This window comes from Urocitellus parryii, chromosome 11 (genome assembly GCF_045843805.1).
Source record: "Urocitellus parryii isolate mUroPar1 chromosome 11, mUroPar1.hap1, whole genome shotgun sequence".
Taxonomy (NCBI): Eukaryota; Metazoa; Chordata; class Mammalia; order Rodentia; family Sciuridae; genus Urocitellus; species Urocitellus parryii.
In genome coordinates, this window is record NC_135541.1 from 74,741,397 (window position 1) to 74,766,495 (window position 25,099).

Consider the following 25,099-nt stretch of genomic DNA (forward strand, 5'->3'; position numbering starts at 1 on the left):
GCTTGAAGAAAATAAATTTTATTGCTAAGTTTTGTTTTTATAAACTGTGTGCACAAGTAATCTGAGACCTTACGTAACTGATGGATAGAAGACATTTATGTCCTTTCATATGAGTTGTAAAATTTAATTTTTCCTTTGATAATTTTATCTGTGACTTTAAATGCCTTACGTTTTGATAAAAGTATAGTCTCCCCAGTTATAATATTGTTAATTGCCTTGTGGCAAAAATATACAGGTTACATCCACTATTGAACAACATATTAGGTATCTGTGTAGAATCAGCCACATATTATTTATAAAGAACCCTGAACAGTAATAGAATAGATTAGAAAATCACTTCATTTTTGAAAGTTTTTTTCCCATTTTATTCAGGCTTTGTGATTTCATACTTTAGCAATCCAAAAGAATAATACTTTTTTTTTTGTATACTAGGGATTTCCAACTTTAATTGAATACACAATAATTTTAATTTTGTTAAATACTAATAACCTGGAAAAATACACAGCCAAGAGTAGGTAATATATTAATTGGTAATGATGCACAAGAAGAAAGTTACTATGTAGCATGAGCCAGTTTATTATTCTACTAGATAGTCAACCTACTGGATACTCAGTTTTAAATTTTAGTTACAACTGGGTCTGGTGGCACACCTCTAATCCTAGCTACTTGGGAGGCTAAAACTGGAGGATCCTGGCTGAGTTTTAGTCCAGCCAGGCAATACAGTGAGACCCTGTCTTAAAATAAAATGGAGATTTTAAAAAAGTTTTTTATGTTTTTCTGAAATTTCTTAAGGTATTTTGATATTCAAACATATAAAGAAGCTGCAAGAATAGTACAAGAAATTTCCTCATCTTCTTAACGTACATTCACCAATTATAAAATAGTAATATTAAAGTTGTTGATTTTCTACTAAGTAAATATTTTTGAGACTCTGTTATGTATGAGATCTTTGATATTTGGTTAAATATTTTTAATATTTGGTCAAATTAAAAAGTATTAAAATATTGTGCATTCATAATGTGAGGCAGTTTTATTTGAATAATTAATACATTTCTCTTTATCACTATTAAAAGCACATTGTCAAAGGATTTATTGGTCTTTTATTTTTTTGCCTCTTCCAGTGCAGGTCTATTTTCATGTATTTCTGCTAAAAAGAGTCTCCAAAAGATTTGTTCTTAATGCATTTTAGTATTCTTTGTATAAGTTCATTTGTTGTAGAGTCTGATGACTTTGTAGCATAGACAGATCTTAGTCGGATGGATATGTCTTTAGGTAGAAATTATAATAATTCAATAAATGCAGATATGGAGGCGAATCCTTCTTAACATGTTGCTGCTTTATCTCATCATAAAGATATATTTTGTTTTCAACCATTTGGATAAAAGCATTCTAAAATTTATCAAAGTATCTTTTGTAAAAAGTCCTTATATATTTTGGAATAAAGATTAGGACTACTAATAAAAATTTTCTTTGTTAATTATTATTTTTTTTTTGCAGTGGAATAATAAGCAGAAATAAAGCTCTATTCAAGGAACCATTTTATAAATTTATAGCTGCTACTCCAATGGTAAACCATTGCTGAATGATGGCATGTGCTTTACCAAATTTTAATCTGTGTGCTTCATAGCTTGGGCAGCACTAAAGCACTTTGGTTTTATGTAGTTTGGTTCAAGCAATTTTAATTTAATTAAACTTTTAAACTTTTTGTACTATATAATTGCTTAATGTTTCTGATATTCTTATTGCTATAAAAATTTTTGTGTGGTTCCATTTTAACTTCTAGTTTAATTTTTTTAGACTTTATTTGCTTTTTAAATGTTATATCAAAATTGGACTATGAATTTTTCAATTAGTTTAAGATAACATTTCCCAAAGTGTTGTCCAAGGAAATGCTACATGCTATAAGCCCCTGTTAGAGAGTTACAACGATGATAGTATGTATTAAAATCTTTGAGAAGGTCTTTTTGGTAAAGGCATTTATTAGCTTTCTTTAACCCAAATTTCCCCAAATTTATTTACCTATTCCCTCATAGAAAGGAAATTATTTCTCTATCATTTATCAGTCATTTTTTGGTGGGGCATTGTGTTAAATCATTTAGTCCAGTGTTTCTTAAAATATATTTTGTTACATTTGGGGAAATTAATGAAAATTCTTAGAAAAGAATTCTGTGATCAAATAAATTATATCTCTTTAGTAAATCACAGACACATCATACTCAGAGATCTTTATGGTACAGTGACTTTCAAACTTCAAACTTATAAAAGAGAACTTTTTATTAAGAACTAAATTTTAATGTGTATTTTAAAGACAGATAAGTGTGTAAAACAGATCAAAAGCAGACAAAAGAAGAGCTGGTTTAGCTGAACTATGTCAAAGAATCTGAAGCTTTTACAGAACCATTCTTTGACTTCTCTAATTAGAGTTGAGTCCCAGGGTTGGAAACTAGGACCCACAGGGGAACTCTCACTACAAGTCATGGGTTTAAGGAAAATTTTGTTAGCACATGAGCCAGGCCCTTGGCTGCTTTTACTCTATAGTGGAAGAATTGAGTAGTTGCAACAGGGACCTTAAGGGATATGAAGCCTAGAATTCTCATTCTTGACCCTTTAAAGGAAAAATTTACTATTTCAGTTTATCCATAGTGACCCATTCCTGGGGCTATGAAAGTTGTTAATTGTTTCACTATCTAAACTCCTTTTGTGATAACTTAAGCCTTTTTTTTTTTTTAAACAAATTCCCAGTTTTAGTAAGGAAAGAACTAGTTATTGTTCTTTTTTTTTTTTCATTTTTGGTGGTGTTTGGGTCTAATCCAAGATCTTGCATATGCTAATTAGCTGTAACTTTACCATTGAACTGCATCTCCAGCCCCTAGTTATCATCATCCTTATTTAATTTTGTCATCTGCAGAGTGAGGTTCATGAAGACTCTTACACGATAGCATTTCAAAGCTTGAAAATGTTTTGTAAGAAAATATTTTTTCTTATCTTTGTTTCTATTTTTTAATTCAATAGAAATTTCCAAGAGTAAATTTAGACTTTTGCAGAAATTTTCTTATTAATTTTGCTTCTTTTGCAACTAACGCATTGCATGTGGTGGTTTGCAGTGGTATCATTGGTCGTAGCAGAAAAGATTTCAAGAGGTACTTATTCAACTTCATCGCTGCCATGCCTCTCGTAAGTTTCATTCTTGAAAAATCTTATTCATCTAGGGAAAATTTTCATCTTATTAAAATCTTTAAAGATTTTTAGTTATTAAGTTCTTTAAAGATTTATGATACAAAGTTCTAATTTGAGTTTAGTTTTGTAATTTATAGTCTAATATTTAAATGTAAATCATCACAGTAGGTAGAAAAATTAAAAGAAATTGCTTGGTTCAATTTCACTTGTGGTATACATATTTTAGTGAGTTTTATTTTAACTTTCAGGCCATATTTTCCCCAGTGTTAGTATTTAGTAGCATTAGTTGCACTCCTCTCCTAGTGGTGACAACCAAAAATGTTTCTAGATATTGTGCTAATTTGGAGGCAAGATAGGGAAGCACATCACCCTGGTTGAGAGCAATTGCTTTAAGCTATTATAGGAATTGATCTTAAATTAGAATTTATGATCTGAATTTATTAAAAATAATTTATTTTAAAATATGAATGATTTTTTTAGCATGGTTCCTATTTTTATCTTATTGACCCTATAGGAATTTTAGTGTTCTAAATTTGGGGATAGAAAGGAGAAGCTTAATTATAAAAATTGAAAGAATATCAGAAATTCTAGTTTAATAAACCTTGGTGGTTGGCATAAGCAACATAGATATTAAAGATGGAGAATCAGTAGAAAACCAGTGTTTTGCAAGTACTACTTGAGAAAATTTTTGTTATGAATGAGTTTGAAATGTAAATATGAGTTCAGAACTATGGGAGGATTAATTTTTATATTATCATGGAAAGTATTAATAAATATAGCTGTAGAAATAATCTGTAAGACAACGTTAGTTGGTATAAAACTTATACTGTTTTTTAAAATAAACTCAGTAGCATTTATTGTATAGGGTTGTAGTTCTAATAGCAGGCAATAGAAGATATAAAAATAAATGTTTGGATTTCTAAAAGCACTTCTTTACATTGTATAGAAAGATGACAGCTTTGATTTTTTTGTTCACAAAATGTAATATTTTATAATTACTAATATTCTAGATTAAGTTCCACATAAAGTTTAATATAAGGTAATAAAAGCCATTTGCATTTGGTTTAGCTTGTTGTGTATATTGTTGTAAATTCTAAGTAAAACAATTGAATTATAATAATATGGACTAGCAGTTATAGAAATCATAGGATTTGTGGATGCAGTAAATTGATACAGAAGTAAATTATATCTTAGTAAGAAGTGAAGTAATACGAATAATATTTGTTTGTTTTAGATCTCTCTGGTTAATAACTTCTTGAAATATGGGTTAAATGAGCTCAAACTGTGCTTCCGAGTAAGGCTCACCAGATACCTCTATGAGGAGTATCTCCAGTAAGTAATGGCTTACTTTTTTTTTTAATTTATTTTTTTTAGTTGGACACAATATCATCTTTATTTTATTTACTTATTATTATTATTATTATTATTTTTATGTGGTGCTGAGGATCGAACCCAGGGCCTTGCACGTGTTAGGCGAGTGCTCTACCATTGAGCCACAACCTCAGCCCAGTGATGGCTTACTTTTAAATTAAAACTACTTAAACTGAACAGTTAGTATTTGCGATACTGAGATATAGAAGTTTTTCTTATTTTTTTATATATGTTTTTTAAGAAAACTACTTCTAGACACAAAAGCATACTGGGGATGATCTGATCTCTCAGTTATCTGGAATCTCACCGTGGCTCATGGTTAGCAAGTCATCCTTCTCTGGACTTGCTTCCTTATGTCTAAAATAAGTTAAGACAATTCTTAGAGTCTTTTCTGTCTTTAGACATTTCTGCTTCTCTGTGTTTGCATTTGGTGGCATAATATGATTTTTTTTGGTTATGTGTTTAATATCACTTGTCATTTTCTTATTGCTATTTTAGAACTTTCACATATTATAAAATGGGAAATCTGGACAACAGAATAGCTAATCCAGACCAGCTACTTACACAGGATGTAGAAAAATTTTGTAACAGTGTAGTTGATCTGTATTCAAATCTTATTAAGGTAAGTTTCTCTATTTTTAAAAAATTGTTAAATTTGTTGAATTTAGCATATAAATATTCAGTGTTTTTATGAGAAAACGGGAATTGTTATAATAGTTACAATTATATAATTATTTTTTAATATTATTTTTGTGTTTTAGCTTAGAATTGGTCATTCACTGTTTTTACAAAGATTTTGTAAGAATTTTCAGGTTGATTTCTGTAAAATACATCTGAATTCTTATCTCTTGACTTGTGTACATGTGAAGTTGCTGGAAATTGACTTAATTTATGTATCTAATTCCACATCCTCAAACTACAGATGAAGGGCTTCCTACCTTTTTTGTGTTTTATTTTCTCCATTTCTAATAGATCATTAAGTTGTAGACAGAAAACTTTCACATGGTGTAAATTTATTTCAGTTTTCTAAATACTGTTTTTTTCCCTTCTCAGAATATTGCCCAAGCTCTTGACTTTGATAAGCTTTAACCAGTTTTCTTTTAAGCTGTTCATGTCTTCAGTTCTTACTTGTCTTACTCATCTTCTCTCATCACCCTTGAATTTCTACTATAGTCTTCTCATTAAGCCAGCTTCTTTGTCCTTATCTCCTGCACTCAGTAGCATATTTAACAGGCACTTGTAAGATTGTTAACCCAGCATCCCCTCCCCTCTTCATCTGAGATGCTGCAGTTTCCACTCTTATCAACATAACTGCCCTTGAACTATGGTAGGACCTTGTCTCAAACTGGATTGATTAGAGTATCTTTGCCTCCAGTCACAACTGACCCAGATATCCAGTCTTGGGACAAAAAACTATACATAAGGGACTAGGTCAAGTTGTAAGACTGGGAATGCTCCTGCTTCAGGTACATGGCTGGAGAGAAAAGCAGTACTTGAAAAAGGGATATATATCCACAAGAACTTCCCTCCTTGTATACATACAGGCCCTCTGCTAAAATATTCTCATTTCATGCCAAACTTTATTCTTTATTTAGCTCTCCAGATGCCTTTGCTAACTCATCTGAACTCTAGGAACTTAGACAAGTGCAAATAGTAATTCAGTAATTCAGCTTTCTTTTCTGTTCACATTACTACATTGAAAATTTGTTCTCTGTGTATGTGGCGGTGGTAGGGGATATAGGGTTTATGGGTGGGGGATTTACATAAAACTTATATAATTTTGATACCAGTTCTATAGGCAAATTATAATATATTCTTTACATCTTGGCACTTGAGCAAAAGTGTAGTTCAGGTCTTGTCGCATCTACAATAGAAAAGAGTATTGTTGAATTAATTCTAGAGATGCTGTGATGTGTTTACTGTTTTAAATATCTAATTATTTGATATCTGACTTAAATTGAGTCATTTTTTTTGACTTGTCAATGACTTTTAAATGTACTTGAATTTTATGAGTATTTCTAACTTCTTGATAATTTATAAAAGAGAGAAAAAAGGAAAAAAAGAAAAGGTAGATCTTGGCCAATCTCTTCTAGTGACATCTGAAGGGGAAGCTGTAGATTTCAAGTGAATGAGCAAAACTTGGGGTCCTTGAAACACTTCATGGTGCATGCCACTAATAGTATGACAGTTGACTTCTCTGTGAGGAGCAGTATAAGTAAGGTAGTTATAGAAGCTTGAGTTTTATGTCATAAAATTAAATTCATGGGCTCACTTGATAGTTTCAATTTATAAATGTTGTGATAAAATAATAGAATCAAACAGTTTTAGAGCAGGAACAACCTCTTCTGAAGATGATTAGAACTAGAAAAGTTGATAGTAGATTTGAGGTTACAGCTCAGGTACGTTTGTTGTGTGTCTTTAGATTACATTGAGAAATTACTAAGTTGCTAACAGTTAATTATCACAGTAGGGCTGTCTTAGTTGATGGAAAGTGATGAGTATTTCTCCTATGTGATGTCAGTAGGTGTTGTTAAGGTTATCTTTATTTTAGGTTTCTTGAGATAAGAACTGTATGTTTTATGTAGTCATTGATCTGAGTTCTATTATAGTACATTATGCTCAGTATGAACTCTACATGTTGATAATTTAAGTATTAAATGTTGAGTAACATTTTGTATTTAGCATGTATTAGTTGGCAATCCAGTTCTTCAGTTTTAATTTTCTGTATTTATTTTACAGCCATTTTTAGATATAGTTTTATATATTTTCAAGTTAACAAGTGCAATTGGAGCTGAGGTAAGTCTATTTTTATTTCACTTTTTAAATTGCTATAGTACTGTGTTGAGAATAGATTGATGGTCTAAGAAATTTTTTTGTATCCCAAAGAACATGTTTTCACATGATGCACCTAATAAAGTTTGGTTATAAACTATACTAAAGATTAAAAAATTCTAATTTAGCTTTTTAATTTCCCTTAAGTCAGACACTTGGAAAAATTTTATTGCAGTAATAACCAGAAGTACTTAAACATTGAACACATAAACACTTATTGTTGAAAAGTAATGTCTAAAAGGAGATTTGAAGACAACCATTTTACTCTAAAACTTGAATGTTAAATATCAGCAGTACATTCAGAATAGTCACAACAATTTTAAGACTATTTTATAATAATATAACTATCCCCATGAGTTTTATTACCTTTCCTCTGGCATTTGTCATGGCCAGAGTTACCTTTAAATTTTCTCTTGAATATTCTCACTTAGTCATTTAATATGTAATGTCATAAGTATTTATAACACAAGCATGTATGGTGGGATTGTTTTATGTTATGTGTACATATATGCATTTTTAGTTGATTAATAAATAACTTACATAATGGTTTTTATTGCTTTCCAAAACACTAGGGAAAGTGGGTTTTGTCTGACTTTTCTTGTCTAGCATCTTAACCCTTTGCTATCCTGTAATTCAGGTTAAATCATTCTCAAAGCTTATTTTTATTGTGAGTGACTAATTCTAATCTGTCTTATCTCTATGCTATACTATTTTTGTTTTAGTATAAAAAACAAACATGTCTTTGTGTATTACTGTTAATCTGATTTTTCATATTTTGAAAGCAAAAACTATGTTTTAGTTATCACGTGCCCTGTATTTCCAGTAGTTTTTGAAACACCTTGAATCAATCAGGATTGTTTTTTTTTTTGGTGCTAGGTATTGAACCTGTGTGCTAGCACTGAGCCATATCCCCAGACTCTCAATCAGGTTTTCAGGTTTTTATTTTTTAATTTTTGGTGGTTCTGGGGCTCAAACCTAGAGCCTGCAGCATACTAGGCAAGCACTCTGTGACTGATCTGCACCCCATAACCCTAGGTTTAATTTTAAAACAATTTTGAATAGATACTATATTTCATGTACATTATGCTAGATAGTACAGAAAGATGATTAAATTCCCCCTGAAGAGAAATTGTGACATGTGAACAAAGGTGAAACATGTAGTTATTCAAGCAATTATAAAACAGTGTGAAAAGTTTAATAATGGAAGTGGCAGGTACTAACCACCTGGAAGAATTAGAACTGATCCTTGAGTTGTTTTGAGGAGATAATGGGTATTCATTAGATAGGTTAGGCTTACCAGACATAAGAACAACCTCACTGAATGGCATTTTCAGGAAATAATTATTTTTGTATGGCACAGCATAGGATATATTTTATATAGTAATGAAAGAAGGGTCAGTAATGAACGTGGACAGCTTGAATCTTCTTTCTTAGAATGGTGAATGAGTGATAGGGTCATTTACAAAGTTAGAAGGTATAGCAGCTGGAAGCAAGATGTACAAGCAGGGAAAGGCAGAGTTTGAGGGAATTGAACTTGAGGTGTCTATGCAGTGAGTTGAAGATGTGTGATGATACTAATTTGGCAATAATATCTTGGGATCATAAGAGTGATGAGACTAGAAGTACAAATTTGGGATAAGAAGAGAGATAAGGAAAGAAACTGAGGGAATATTAACATTGAAAAATAGGACAGAGATATGAGGATTATTGTGGAATACTAAGAACTTATCAAGAAGAATAGAAGAGCATTAGATGCTGCAGGAAAAGTAAGAACTGAAATTATAGCTTTTTAGGTAAGCAGATATGGGAGAGTGGGGATGAACTGCATTGGTTAGAGTAGTAGACAGAGTGAAAGTGTAGAGACTATTGTGTATTTTTTCAGGAAAGAAACAGGGAAAAACATTAACCCAAGGAGCCTTTTCTATCATTCATTGGAGTTAATTATAGAAATTGTACATGTTTGCATCCAGTGGATTTTATTATGGTATCCTTGAACTTTGTGTATCTTTCTCTGTTAAAAATAATAGGGCCCAGCAAGCATGATGGCCTACTTGGTTGTGTCTGGGCTATTCCTAACTAGACTGAGAAGGCCCATTGGTAAGATGACAATTACTGAACAAAAGTATGAAGGTGAATATAGATATGTTAATTCCCGGCTCATTACAAACAGGTAAGAATAAATTTCTGCGGGTTATCAGAAAATTCATTTTTATGAATATTGATGTCATTTAAATTGACTCTAAAATATCTAGTAATGCTTTTACAGAAATAGTATGTACATATTTTCTTGTTCTGAAATGTACATTTTATACAGTATGTTTTACTAAGCACTAATTCCTATTTCTAACCCTTTTTCTTGTTAATCCCATATAGTATCCTTGATTCCCTTCTTCATATCATCTGTTGACTACTTTTTGTTAATTTTGCTTTAAATTAAGTCATGTGTACAATTCGAATTAAAATTTGCTTATAGTATTTATTCAAAGAAAATTTTCTCTCAATTTACCCACAAACATTTTTATTTTGAGAGTATGTTTGCAGTGCTGTCTAATTCAGTCTTACTACATGTGTTTTTACCTATTTTCCAGGTAGTTTTAGTATTCAAAATAGGAAGAAAAACTATGCATCTTTGATGAGCCATACTAATTTTAAAACCTGCCTCTTCACTTAAGTGATCATATATTATATGATTTTAGTAAGTTATTCAGACTCACTTTTCTTGTTTATAAGAAGTGAATAATATAGAGGATTATACTTGATATATTTATATAAAGCTTCTAGCTCAGTTTTTTGATATGGAGCAAGTGCTCAATAAATATTATCAGTCTGCCAATCTTAAGTCATTTTGAGGGTCCTAATATTTATATAATACTCTATAGGCTATTTTATTGAAATTTGTAAAATACTTAGGAAATTACTTTCTTAATGATTCCTTCTTATTGGATTGTTAAAATGGTACTAGTTTCACATGGGGTTTTGTACTCTGGGGAGGGAATATAGAAGGTTAAGTAGAGAGGTGTTTTGCCAAATAAATGAAAGATGGTATCAGCTAGGATACTTTTTACTGCCAGAAGCAAACATGACTCATGAGATCCCAACAATAAAGACTCCTAAGAGAGATTAGGGCTCTTGCTCTTGTTGAATGTTCTCTTGTGATGCCCTTCTTTGTGTATTGCCCCCTTCCATGGGTTAATTCTCGTGATTACAAGATGACAAAAACAGTCCCAGATTGCACTAGCCTATCCACCTTGCAAAAAGGTGCAGGAGCAAAAAGGGGCCATCTCTTCTGGTGTCACTTTAAGGGAGCAAAGAAACCTTTCCCAGAAATTATATAGCTGACTTTCCCTTACATCTCAATGACCAAAATATTGTTTGCCCATGCCTAAAGCAACCACAGCAAAGTGATTGGCTTAGATTAGTTGGGATCCTGTACTCTGTGAGTTGGGGGTGAGCATTAGGGTGCACAGAAAAGAATAGGTAAATTTAAGATAAATGAGGTCTCTTAGGAAAAACTTGGAAGAGAATAGATGTTGAATAGTCAGTCATTAATATTATAAGATGTTCAGTCCTTTGAGATTTTTCATTAGGGCTAAAATGACTCATTCCAGGAGAAGGAAAATTTCTCATCTCATCAACATCTGTAGACTTAGATATGAAGAGGAGGTAGAAGTAAAAAAGAAAACAAAGAAGAAGAAAAGAGTAATTATAGGTATTGGGATTCTCATATATGGGACTCTGTGTCAGGTCAAGGAAGCTGGGAAGCACAGGATAAATGTGGTTCACCTTTATGGAAAGTAATTTTTCTGGAAGTGGTCGAGTTAGAAAATACCTTGCTTTCATGATGGGAAAAATACAGGTGGTTTTTTGTAATAGAATAAAACTTTAAGGGAAAAAAAATGAAGACTTTTAAGAAATATTTTGTATGGTTTTTGAAGTTGCTTCAAATGTGACTTCTAAAGTTCTGTGTAAATGTTTACTTTTCTCTGCTAGAAAAGGGACTTTGCTGGGATGGTTTACATTGTTATATTTGTATAGTGGAAAGACTATAAACTTTAAGGTCAGAAAGGAGTGATATTTTCAGCTTCTTAACTTGCTGGCTATATGACTAACAAATTGACTAAACTCCGTGGAACAGTTTTTCATCTATCAAATCCACTCTCCTCCCCACTTTTTCTAGTCAAGATTCTTGTCTTTGTAGTCACATTCAAGCTAGCTCTAGAAAAGGGCATTTATGAGGATGTAGTGGGGTTCCAAGAATAAGAACAATTACTATGCATCTGGGCTCCTGGGAATGCACTGTGAAGCCTTCAGGACTTAACCTGGTTTTCTGTTTTTCAAAGGCTGTGAAGACATTGCTACCTGTCTTTTTCTACGCCCCCCCCCCCACCTCCTGTTTGGGTCTCTACTTGAACTTGTAGACTATAATGTCTGTCCTAGCCATATCTTTTTACATATCATAGCATCTTCCTACTGTGTCTTATTTCAAATTCCTGAGAATTAGCCTGTCATATTTTTTATAGCCAGACTACCTTTTGGCATTGGCTACAGTCCAGTGTATGATCCATCCCAGTGTGAATTGCTGCAACCCAATAAATTGAGCAGATAGTTTGAGATGCACCAGATAAGCTCTTAGTCACAAAATAGCCATTTAAATACAAACTTTTAGTCATCAAATATTGTATTTCAATTACTTTTCAGTCTTAAGTAAGCAATAATTAATTGCTAAATTATTTTCCTTAATAGTGAAGAAATTGCCTTTTACAACGGGAATAAAAGAGAAAAGCAGACAATCTACTCAGTCTTCCGGAAACTGGTAAGATGACATATTTGTGGCTCATGTATTTACAGAATTTTTTTTTTTTGGCTTACGCCAGAAAATATTTATCTTGTATATATATGTATATATGTATACATATCTTAAAAACATTTCCTTTTAAATATCTGTGAATATTAATCTGCCCACTTATGAAAGTGGATAAATTTACTAAAGTAATATATTTTGGCTTTTTTGGAACCATGCAGACTCTTGCAACTTTTCAGCTCTGCTACTCAAAGGCAGCTATATATAATATATACATGAATAGGAGTGACTGTATTCTAACAGATCTTTATTTACAAAAACAAGTGGTATCCTTGATTTAGATTCTGGGGTCATAGTTTGCTGATATTTGATTTAGAATATAAACATTTGTTTCTTAAGAAAGCTTTATTTCAGTTTGTACATAATTGCTACTTGGAAAATTTGAATTCAAGTAATTTTATTCATTACTTTTTCAAAAGATATCAAGTACTTGATGGGCTCCATTGTTGGTGCTACTGATAAGTAGATGATGAACTTCATGGATAAAATCTTTCCTTTGGGGCCCTTACATTTTAGTCGAAATTTGTGAAATTAAATATGTATTTTAGATACATATTTGAGAAAGGTAAAAGAAGTTTTAAATTATTTCAGAAACTAGATTTTTGCATTATCTTTTAACATTACTGAAATTTTTCAGTGCTCACTGACAAAACGCATTTAAGGCCATTTTCCAGGGGACTGCTGTTTACCAGTTTGCTCTTTATATGGCTTGATTAGTCTCATGCTTTAGATTTTCAGCTCAAATATTAATACTGATGAGCCTATTTGAAATCACTCTGTGACAGTTCCTTCTTGTTTTAATCATCTGTTTCCTTAAAAGTACATGGCAGTTTATAATTATCTTATTTGTTTTCTGGTTATCCTCTTTTATTAAAATGTAAACTCTATGAGCTCAGGGACCTGGTCCATTCTATTCATTGTTGTGTCTGTAGCATTGAGCAATGTCTGATGCATTGTATTCATTGAGTAATGCTCCAAACATTGTTGTAGTTGCAGATACTTAGAACAAGTTACCCTGTACTTAGCAAGCCTACATTTTAGTGGAAGAGACAGTTAATACAGTTAATATGTAAACAATTGGATATTCTGCTTAATATCCTTTATTACAGACTTTATTATTTTATATAATAATAAAGTCTGTAACCTAAAAGGAAGCAGAGTAGTGGGAGAGTGTATGATGGGGTTTGTTGCCTAGCTACTTTGTCTAGAATGGCCAAGGTCCTTCTTGAAGAGGCACTGTTCAGTCAGAAGCCCACATGAAGTGAGGATTAGGTACTTCATGTGGGAAGAAGAAAGCATTTGTTGCTAACAGAGGGAACAAGAGGATAGCCTGTGAAATGAAATGAACCTGTATTTCTGGGGCTCAACAAGAAGTAGCAAAATAGCCAGGGGTGATGCAGGAAGCTCTGGAGGCTAAGCAGGAGGAGGATTTTTAGTTCAAAGCCAATCTCAGTAATTTAGCAAGGCCTTAAGCAATTGAGTGACCCTGTCTCTAAATAAAATACAAAAAAGGGCTGGAGATGTGGCTCAGTGGTTAAATGCCCCTGAGTTCAATCCTCAGTATCCCCCCCCCAAAAAAAAGAGTAGCAAAATAGAAGCAGACGAGCTTAAAAATAGAACTCTGCCAGATCATGCAGCACCTTGAATGATCTGATAGGTAGAGAATTTGAGAACCCTAAAACTCCAGAATAAATCATGTTTGTAGATTTCTAATTTTCAGATAATGCAATTCACAGACTCAGGTTGTGTGGCATTGATTTACATTAGCACTTGGTTCAGATTGGTTATAATGTAATTCTTAAAGACTGTGTGTCTTCATGAATAACAAAGCATTGAGTACCTATCTGGATAGCTAATAGTTCATCCAAATTAGCTCATCTCTATTCCTTTTCTTTGGCTTTTGATTGGTTTGGGGATATATGTGTCTAACAATATTATAAACGGAGGCATTGTAACACGCAAGGGAAGCAACATTGTTAAATTGCTTTCATAATTTCCATTCTGTTTGCTTAAAAATTGTTTCATGAAGTGTGTGTTTGGCACCTGCTCTGTGATCAGCACATACTCAGGGAAGTGTGATGTAAATTATAATCAGAAATGATACTCAGTAAATATTTATTGAATAAATGAATTTTATAGTTTGTTTTATCCTCATGATAGATTTAATTTTTATATATATTAAGAAAATAAACTTCTGTTTTATGACAGGTGGAACACCTACACAATTTCATTTTGTTTCGGTTTTCAATGGGCTTCATTGATAGCATAATTGCCAAATGTAAGTATGTTTTCAAAGAGATGGTGTAATGAGATTTGTGGAAAAAGTGAAATAATGATAGTGTTTTAGATCTTTGACTGTTTTTTTCTCAGACATTGCCACTGTAGTTGGTTACCTGGTTGTGAGTCGTCCTTTCCTAGATTTATCTCATCCTCGTCATCTCAAGAGTACGCATTCAGAGCTTCTGGAGGTAAAGTAACAATAATGATGATAATAAAATTTAAAAATAACCTTATTTAAAATTTTTGAAATGTAAATGAAAACTAATATTTATTTCTATTTAAGGATTACTACCAAAGTGGAAGGATGCTTTTGCGAATGTCTCAAGCTCTGGGTCGAATAGTTTTGGCTGGGCGAGAAATGACTAGATTGGCTGGGTAAGACTGGCTAATAATGAGCAATTACAGAGGATTATTTTAAAAAATACGTTGTCCTTAATGATTGTGCCCAGGTGAGGTTAAGATAAGGGGCAACGTTTCCTAGTCAAGGAAGCTGATTCTGATAGAAGTTAATTAAGCAAGATTTTTCTCTAACAGAAATCTTTTCATGCTTCTTGAAGATACTTGTTTTGAGCCTTACATTACATTAGTGGTTCTCAGGTTTTTACTTGGTGGATACTGGCATTTTATGAGCTGGGAAATGATGGGCCATGGCAGCCTTTTCTTAATTCTCAGAAATTAAGTTAATGAATAGATTTTTTTTTTTGTTTGAACTTTTTTGTTTCCATGACAATTTTTTCTTAGATTTTTTAATAGTGGAAACTTAGAAAAAAACCATCCCACATTTGAACTGACTTTGATGGAAAAAAAATTAAAAGTCTGCATGTGACATCTGTAGGTGCAGATGTAGATATAATCAGATTGTGTAAAAATGAAATTGTTCTTAGACCATGGAATGGAATGAAATCTTTCAATGTTTTAGACTCTTCTCAAAGGGCTGTAGTATTAAAAAAAAGACCATAGACTGATAGGAACATGGCGGCGGGAAGGGAGTGAGCGGCCCCTTGACCCGTGCCACTGTGTTCACAGGCTGTGAGTTCAAAACGGCCAGTTGATGTCTTGTCAGGAATATTCAGGGAAGTTGGTCTCCATGGAGTCTCAGGCAAGAGTTTGAGCATTGGAAGGGCATGGACACAGCTCAGACGTGAGAGAAATCGAGCCGCCCTGGCACGGAGGAACCCGAGGAACTAAACAGTAACCCTCCACGGCCGGGCGAAATTGAGCACTGTGGAGACCTGGCAGCGCAGAGAAATGGAATTTCGGATCCTGTGGAGGTCTGACACCCTTGCCTCCACAGGGCACCAGACTGAGAATTGAAGTTGGAATTTAGTGAAGAAACAGCCCAGGTCCATCCTCCTCACTGGACTCCCCGGCTTGGAAACGGGCGGTCACCATCTTGGAGAATCGACGTCAGCGGATTGGATCACACACAGCAAGTTTGGCGACAGATTAGCCTTGATGACTGGGTGAATAACAAACAAAGAGGGTGCCTAGTCGGTCAAGAGAGCAGGGCATCCAGGGAGCTGTATGCCCAGAGTGAAACTAGAACTGTGGAGAGGAGCCCCGGTAATGGGCCGGGCGAGCAGGAGAAGCAAGGGGGTTAGAGACCAGGAGCAACCCAAAGAGACCGGGATTGGAGAGACACCCAGCAGGGCCTCCCCACGTATTGTTTCCTACATCCTTTGGGCAGAGACTTAGCCTGGAAAGCACAATTCCACCCACTGGAAGAGAAGAAAATAGAACTCTAGGAGTGCATTTTATTTTTCCTTTTATATATATATATATTTTTTTTTCTTTCTCCTTTTTTTCCTTTTTTTCTCTTTTTCCTTTCCTTTTCTCTCTACTACGTGTAATTTACTAAATGCAAATAGGTGAATGTTTCTAGGCTTTCTATAGTCCTCCTAAGTACTTAACTATCCCCAAATACTCCTGTCTATTCTCCTGTTAATATCCCCCTTCATTAGAGCTCTCCTCCAAAGTAGCTAAGATATACTAACCCCCATATCATCACATCTTTCCACCTAAACATAAAGTCCTAAGACCAAACTTCAGTTCTCTATACACCATCAGAATCTGTATGCCTTTTAAGAAACTGATGAAATTACTTTAAATTACAACTGAACCCAACATCTCTAGACATTGTCTCCCATCACAAAGGAGAGATCTCGGAGCTACACAAAATCAAAACAAATTTATAGGAGAAAATAATAGCACAGCAGTCCAACAGAGCTGGAAAGAAAAGTGGGCATCATGAAAAAAAAGGAATACAAACAATGCAGGACAGCTCAACATTACAAGAGTTGCTAGACAAGGCAGAGAGATGGTCAGATAAAAATTTCAGGATATACATGCTTCAGCTGGTATGGAGTCTTAAAGAAGACCTTAGACAGCAAATGCAGACAATGAAAGATCACTTTGACAACAAATTACATAAACAAATACAAGAAGCAGAAGAACAACTCTACAGGGATACAAAAAAATCAAACAGAAATCCTGGAAATGAAGGAAATTATAAACCAAATTAAAATTCAAATGAGAGTATCACCAATAGAGTAGACCAATTAGAAGTCAGAATATCAGACAACGAAGACAAAATATATCATCTTGAAAAGAGTCTAGTCAACTCAGAAAGGCTGGTAAGAAACCACGAGCAAAACATCCAAGAGATCTGGGATAACAAAAAAACCAAACTTAAGAGTCATTGAGATAGAGGAAGGTTGAGAGGTCCAAACCAAAGGAATGAGCAATGTGTTCAATGAAATAATTTTAGAAAACTTTCCAGACATGAAGAATGAAATGGAAATCCAAATCCTAGAATCCTACATGATGCCGAATGTCAAAACCATGAGACCCACAACAAGACACATCATAATGAAAATGTCAAATATACAGAACGAGGAGAGAATATTAAAAGCTACAAGAGAAAGGAGGCAGATTACATTTAGAGGAAAACCAATTAGGTTAACGGCTGATTTTTCATCACAGACACTGAAAGCTAGAAGATCCTGAAACAACGTATTTCAAACGCTGAAAGATAATGGGTGCCAACCAAGAATATTGTATCCAGCAAAATTGGGCTTCAGGCTTGACAACAAAATAAAAACCTTCCACGATAAACAAAAGTTAAAAGAATTTACAGCCAGAAAACCAGCACTGCAAAGCATTTTGGGCAAAACACTACATGAAGAGGAAATGAAAAACAACAATGAAAATCAACGAGGGGAGGTAGCACAGTAAATGAAAAAACTAATCAAAGAGGAAAAACAAATGAAGTTAAATAACAAAAACAAACAAACATGACTGAAAGTACAAACCATATATCAATAGTAACCCTAAATGTTAATGGTTTAAACTCACCAATTAAGCGACATAGGCTAGTAACCTGGATTAAAAAAAAAAATCCAACAATATGCTGCCTACAGGAGACTCATCTGATAGGAAAAGACATAAACAGGCTGAAGGTCAAAAATCATACCATTCACATGGACCTCAGAAGCAAGCAAGGGTGGCCATACTCATATCAAATAAAATTGTCTTCAAGCCAAAGTTAATCAAAAGAGATGAAGGACACTATATACTGTTAAAGGGAACCATTCACCAACAAGACATAACAATCATTAATATATATGCCCCAAACAATGGTGCTGCTATGTTCATAAAACAAACTCTTCTCAAGTTCAAGAGACAAATAGACCACAACACAATAATCATGGAAGATTTTAACACACCTCTCTCACCACTGGACAGATCTTCCAAACAAAAGTTGAATAAAGAAACTAGAACTGAATAACACAATTAAAAACCTAGACTTAACTGACATATATAGAATATATCAACCATCATAAGCGGATATACTTTTTTCTCAGCAGCACATGGATCCTTCTAAAAAATAGACCATATATTATGCCATAGGGCAACTCTTAGCAAATATAAAGGAGTAGAGATATTACCATGCAATTTATCTGATCATAATGGAATAAAACGGGAAATCAATATAAAAGAAGGAAGAAAAGTTCCTACATCTCTTGGAGAATGAACAATATGCTACTGAATGAACAATGGGTTACAGAAGAAATCAAGTAGGAAATTCAAAAATTCTTAGAGATAAATGAAAACACAGACACAACGTATTGGAATCCATGGGACACTATGAAAGCGGTACTAAGAGGAAAATTCATTGCTTGGAGTTCATTCCTCAAAAAAAAAAAAAAAAACCAAAAAAAACCCCCAACAAATAAATGCTTACACATCATCTCAAAGCCCTAGAAAAAGAAGAGGAAATCAACAGCAAACGCAGTAGAAGGCAAGAAATAATTAAAATCAGAGCTGAAATCAATGAAATTGAAATAAAAGAAACAATTGAAAAAATTGACAAAACTAAAAGTTGGTTCTTTGAAAAAATAAATAAGATTGACAGACCCTTAGCCATGCTAATGAAGAGAAGAAGAGAGAGAACTCAAATTACTAGCATACGGGATGAAAAAGGCAATATCACAACAGACACTACAGAAATACAGAAGATAATTAGAAATTATTTTGAAACCTTATACTCCAATAAAGTAGAAGATAATGAAGGCATCGATAAATTTCTTAAGTCATATGATCTGCCTAGATTGAGTCAGGAGAATATACACAACAACTTAAAAAGACCAATATCAAGTGAGGAAATAGAAGAAGCCATCAAAAGATTACCAACCAAGAAAAGCCCAGGACCAGATGACTATACAGCAGAGTTTTACAAAACCTTTAAAGAACAACTAATACCAATACTCTTCAGGCTATTTCAGGAAATAGAAAAAGAGGGAGTACTTCCAAATTCATTCTATGAGGCCAACATCACCCTGATTCCAAAACCAGACAAAGACACTCAAAGAAAGAAAACTACAGACCAATATATCTAATGAACATAGATGCAAAAATCCTCAATAAAATTCTGGCAAATCAGATACAAAAACATATCAAAAATATCGTGCACCATGATCAAGTAGGATTCATCTCTAGGATGCAAGGCTGGTTCAATATATGGATATCAATAACTGTAATTCACCACATCAATAGACTTAAAGATAAGAACCATATGATCATCTTGATAGACTCAAAAAAAGCATTCGCCAAAATACAGCATCCCTTTATGTTCAAAACACTAGAAAAACTAGGGCTAGCAGGAACTTACCTCAACATTGTAAAAGCTGTTTATGCTAAGCCTCAGGCCAGCATCATTCTAAATGGAGAAAAATTGAAGGCATTCCCTCTAAAATCTGGAACTAGACAGGGATGCCCTCTCTCACCACTTGTATTCAACATAGTTCGAGAAACACTGGCCAGAGCAATTAGATGAAAGAAAATAAAGGCATAAATATAGGAAAAGAAGAATTTAAATTAGCACTATTTGCTAATGACATGATCCTATACCTAGCAGACCCAAAAGGTTCTATCAAGAAACTTCTAGAACTAGTAAATGAATTCAGCAAAGTCAGGATTTAAGATCAACACCCATAAATCAAAGGCATTCCTGTATATCAGTGACAAATCCTCTGAAATGGAAATGAGGACAACTACCCCATTCACAGTATCCTCAAAAAAAAAAAAAATACTTGGGAATCAAGCTAACAAAAGAGGTGAAAGATCTATACAATTAAAACTACAGAACCCTAAAGAGAAAAATAGAAGAAGACGTTAGAAGATGGAAAGATATACCTTGCTCATGGATAGACAGAATTAATATTATTAAAATGGCCATATTACCAAAAGATTCAATGCAATTCCGATCAAAGTCCCAATGGCATTCCTTGCAGAATAGAAAAAGCAATCATGAAATTTATCTGGAAAAGTAAGAGACCCAGAATAGCTAAAGCAATTCTATATTGCGATATCAGATTTTAAACTATACTACAGTGCAATAGTAACAAAAACAGCATGGTATTGGCACCAAAACAGGCTGGTAGACCAATGGTACAGAATAGAGGACACAGAGACCAATCCATAAAATTACAGCTACCTTATATTAGACAAAGGTGCTAAAAGCATGCAATGGAGAAAGGATAGCATCTTCAACAAATAGTGCTGGGAGAACTGGAAATCCATATGCTACAAAATGAAATTGAATCCCTTTCTCTCACCATGCACAAAAGTTAACTCAAAATGGATCAAGGAACTAGGAATCAAACCAGATACTCTGCGTCTAATAGAAGAAAAAGTCCTAATCTCCATCACATGGGGTCAGGCCCCAAATTCCTTATTAGGACACCTATAGCACAAGAGTTAAAATCAAGAATCAACAAATGGGATGAATTCAAGCTAAAAAGTTTTTTCTCAGCAAGAGAAATAATATGTGAGGAAATAGGGAGTCTACATCCTGGGAACAAGTTTTTACTCTCACACTTCAGATATAGCTCTAATCTCTAGAGTATACAAAGAACTCAAAAAGTTAAACAACAAAAAATAAATAACCCAGTTAACAATGGGCCAAGGACCTGAACAGACACTTCTCAGAGAAGGATATACAATCAATTAACAAATACACGAAAAAATGTACACCATCTCTAGCAACCAGAGAAATGCAAATTAAAACTACTCTAAGATACAATCTCACTCCAGTAAGAATGGCGGGCATTCTGAAGTCAAACAACAAGTGCTGGCGAGGATGCGGGGAGAAAGGTACACTCATACATTGCTGGTTTGACTGCAAATTGGTGCAGCCAATTTGGAAAGCAGTATGGAGATTCCTTGGAAAGCTGGGAATGGAACCACCATTTGACACAGCTATTCCCCTTCTTGGACTATATCCAAAAGACCTAAAAAGAAAATACTAAAGGGACACAGCCACATCAATGTTTATAGCAGCACAATTCACAATAGCTAGACTGTGGAACCAACCTAGATGCCCTTCAATAGATGAATAGATAAAAAAAATATGGCATTTATACACAATGGAATATTACACAGCATCAAAAAAAAACACAAGATCATGGCATTTACAGGGAAATGGATGGCATTAGAGCAGATTATGCTAAGTGAAGTTAGCCAAACCCTAAAAAAATGCCGAATGTCTTCTCTGAATAAGCGGAGTGACTCAAAATGGGGTAGGGAGGAAGACCATGAGAAGAAGATTGCCACTAAATAGGGAAGAGAGGTGGGAGGCAATGGGAGGGAAAAGGGGAATTGCACGGAAGAAGGAAGGACACCCTCATCGTTATTTAAAAAAAATACATGTATGATGGTGTGAGGGAAAAAAAAAGAAGAAATGTGGCACATTAGATTTGGTACAGAGAAGTGATGGGAGGGGAGGGGAGGGGAGGGGAAGGGGGATAGGAAGGGCAGCAGAATACAATAGACACTAGTATTGCTGTATGTGTATACGTGACTGTATGACCAATGTGATTCTGCAACCTGTACACTTGGAAAAATGAGAAATTATACCCCATTTGACTCAAATGTAAAAGAAAAACCATAATGAAAAAAGCCCTATAAATTTCAGATTACCTGAGGGAATTTGATCACTTAAGATCTTTCTTGGGCCTGTGATTCATCTTCACATTTCTCTTCATTCCTTTCTTTTTCCCCCTGTGATAGTTAATATCTTCATGGTCAATTAGAACTTGCAAACCACTATGAGGAGTCTCTTTCTCTTGAGAATGTTGATATTTTTTCTATTTGTAATAACTTTGCTCATGCTTTTATATATTTCATGCTATGTGGAGTGGTATGGCTCTGTTCCTTGAGGATTTCTTTTAAAAAATTTATTAAGGTGTGATTGACGTATTAAAAAAACTATGTATTTAATTCATACAACTTAATGAGTGAAAACCTGGGAAAACATCACTCCATCAATACCATAAAAACATCCATCACCTCCCAAAATTTCCTTTAGGACCTTTCTGCTTGTTCTTTAAAAATTCCCTTTTACTTCTCTGATAACCACAATGTTACTAGTTTTGGTTTCTGTCTATTGCCCCAGCAATTTCCATCTAATATTAAGAACTCTTTATCTTTTTCCCTTTCCAGAGTAAGAAAAAGAGACTGTTCCCAATTCTTCCCTGTGTTCAGGGAGGCAGCATGCATTTGGCACACATCTAGTGTATTCTTCACTCAGATGGAAAGGTTGATTTTACACATTTCTTAATAGGTCACTCCAGTAGGGATCACAGTGTCTCTCCTTCCTGGGTCTGAGGAGTACACTAGCAATTGTCCTTTTATAGGGTCCATAAAAATATTCCTTAAAATTCTAACATTAAACAACTGTCTTGTTTTGCTTGTTAATCACATATTGTGTGGTTGAGTTGGGGAGTTTCTGAAACCTCTTCCCTTATCTCCATGTTCCTGCTTTTACTGAAGAAAGCACTAATTCTTCATGGTGAGACTTCTTTTGAGTTATTTTATTTAAACTGAATTATAATTTTAGAAATTCCAGTTAGGTTTGTATAAAATAAAAGATGTAATAATAGTCTGGAATTTTGATTATGGTTTCCTGTTTTTAAAATTTTAGTTTTACTGCCCGGATTACAGAATTAATGCAAGTACTGAAGGATTTAAATCATGGCAAATATGAACGCACAATGGTCTTGCAGCAGGAAAAGGGTAAATATGAATGTCAGAGTTTGAGGTCACAATTTTTAAGTTTTTACTGACACAATATGATGCTTTAATACGTATTTTCCATTTCAGGTACTGAAGGAGTACAAGTCAGTACCTTGATACCTGGTACTGGAGAAATCATCATTGCAGATAACATTATAAAGTATGTCAAAAGATTCTTTAGCACCATAAGCTTTATAGTAGCCTTGTTAAGCTTTTGTAATAACCTTTCTCTTTTAGCTTAAAGTTGCTTAGTATTTAATTTAAAATTAATCTTGTTTTTTAAGAAATTGCTTTGAGATATCACTGACATAGAAAATATATATTTCAGATATGCAACTAGATTGTTTTGACATTATGTATACATTGTGAAATTATCACCACATTTCAGCTAATTAACATGTCTGACGTCTCTACATAGTTAACATTTGTATGTATGTGTGAGAATTTAAGATTTATCTTAACAAATTTCAAGTATACAATGCATTGTTTTTAACTATTGTCCCATGCTATACATTAAATCTCCTGAGCTTGCTCTTGTATTATGACCAAAACTTTATACCCTTGACCAACATCATCCCCATTTTTTCCTCCTTCAGCCTCTGAAAACCACCATTCTATTCTCTCTTTCAATGAATTTGGTTATTTTAGATTTTACATAAGTAAGATTTTATAGTATTTTTCTTTTTGTCTTATTTTGCACAGTATAATGTTCCATCCATCTCAAAAATGGCAGGATTTCCTTCCTTTTTGAAAGATTGAATAATAGTCCATTTGTATGTATGTATGTATGTATGTATGTATTCACACACTATATTCTTCATCCTTTCATTAATTGAAGGAAATTTAGTGATTTCTGTAACTCAGCTTGGAGAATACATACTGCAGTGACTATGGGAGTTCAGATATCTCTTTGATTGTCTGATTTTTGATTATCTGGTTGTCTGGCCTTGGTTTTGGTTATCTGGTTTTCTGGTTTTATTTTCTTTGTAAATCTACCTGGAAGTGAAATTGCTGCATCAGATGGTAATTACATTTTTAATTTTTTGTTTTCTAAAGTGGCTTTTTCAATTTACTTTTCTTTTTTTAGATACTGGGAATCCAGAGCCTTGTGTATGATAGCAAAGCACTCTACCACTCCGCTATACTCCCAGCCCTAATGTACATTCTTACCAACAGTGTACAAGGGTTCCCCATTCCCCACATCTTGCCAGCCATTACCTCTTGTCTTTTGGATAATAGTCATTCTAATAGGTGATATTCATTGTGGTTTTGATTTGCATTTTCCTTTGTAGTTGGAGGTATTGAGCACCTTTTCATATGCCTGTTGACCATCTGAAATTTCTTCTTTTATGAAGTCTCTATTTGTGTTCTTTCCCAGTTTTTAAAATCAGGTTTTTTGTGGTTTTGGTATTAAATTGTACAAGTTCCTTATATATTTTAAAATCATTCTCTTTATTAACTTCCTCTACAGGTTTGATCATGTTCCTTTAGCAACACCAAATGGAGATATCTTAATCCGAGATCTTAATTTTGAAGTAAGTTTTAAGATGCTTACATAAAAGCCTAAAAAGTGAACTGAAAAATTATTGTCTGAATATTTAAATTAATTTTAAGGCTTGATTTAATATCTAAGTTCACAGAAATTATTTCAAAACTAAATCCTCATTCACTGGACTAGACAAAGGGGAATGAAGGGAAGGAAAGAGGGAGAGGAATAGGAAAGACAGTAGAATTAATTGGATATAACTTTCCTATCCTTGAATGTATCCTATGAATACATGACCAGGGTAACTCCACATCATGTACAAACACAAGAATAGGATCCTAATTAGGATCTGTTATATTCCATGTATGTACAATATGTCAGAATATACTCTACTGTATCTCCAAAAAGAACAAATTGGAAAAAATAAAAAACAACACACCTAAGTCTTTAAATAACTTAGAAATCTAATTTTGACCTGACTTTAAAATTTCAAGTACTACTACTGTATCAAATATTTC

General features: G+C 33.6%; 1 protein-coding gene across 2 annotated transcripts in view; it reads left to right on the forward strand.

Moving 5' to 3' along the window:
• Positions 1–25,099, forward strand: part of Abcd3 (ATP binding cassette subfamily D member 3) — an 87,146-nt gene that overhangs the window by 45,304 nt on the left and 16,743 nt on the right. Inside the window, exons 5-16 of one of the 2 annotated variants that reach the window (XM_026409618.2) lie at positions 3,105–3,174; positions 4,412–4,509; positions 5,047–5,170; positions 7,288–7,344; positions 9,408–9,550; positions 12,124–12,193; positions 14,450–14,519; positions 14,612–14,709; positions 14,805–14,896; positions 23,004–23,095; positions 23,183–23,255; positions 24,567–24,630. In XM_026409618.2, the coding sequence (XP_026265403.1) occupies positions 3,105–3,174; positions 4,412–4,509; positions 5,047–5,170; positions 7,288–7,344; positions 9,408–9,550; positions 12,124–12,193; positions 14,450–14,519; positions 14,612–14,709; positions 14,805–14,896; positions 23,004–23,095; positions 23,183–23,255; positions 24,567–24,630 (1,051 nt within the window). Of the gene's footprint in view, positions 1–1,497; positions 1,568–3,104; positions 3,175–4,411; positions 4,510–5,046; positions 5,171–7,287; positions 7,345–9,407; positions 9,551–12,123; positions 12,194–14,449; positions 14,520–14,611; positions 14,710–14,804; positions 14,897–23,003; positions 23,096–23,182; positions 23,256–24,566; positions 24,631–25,099 lie in introns of both variants that reach the window. The other variant, XM_026409617.2, reaches the window with a different exon arrangement.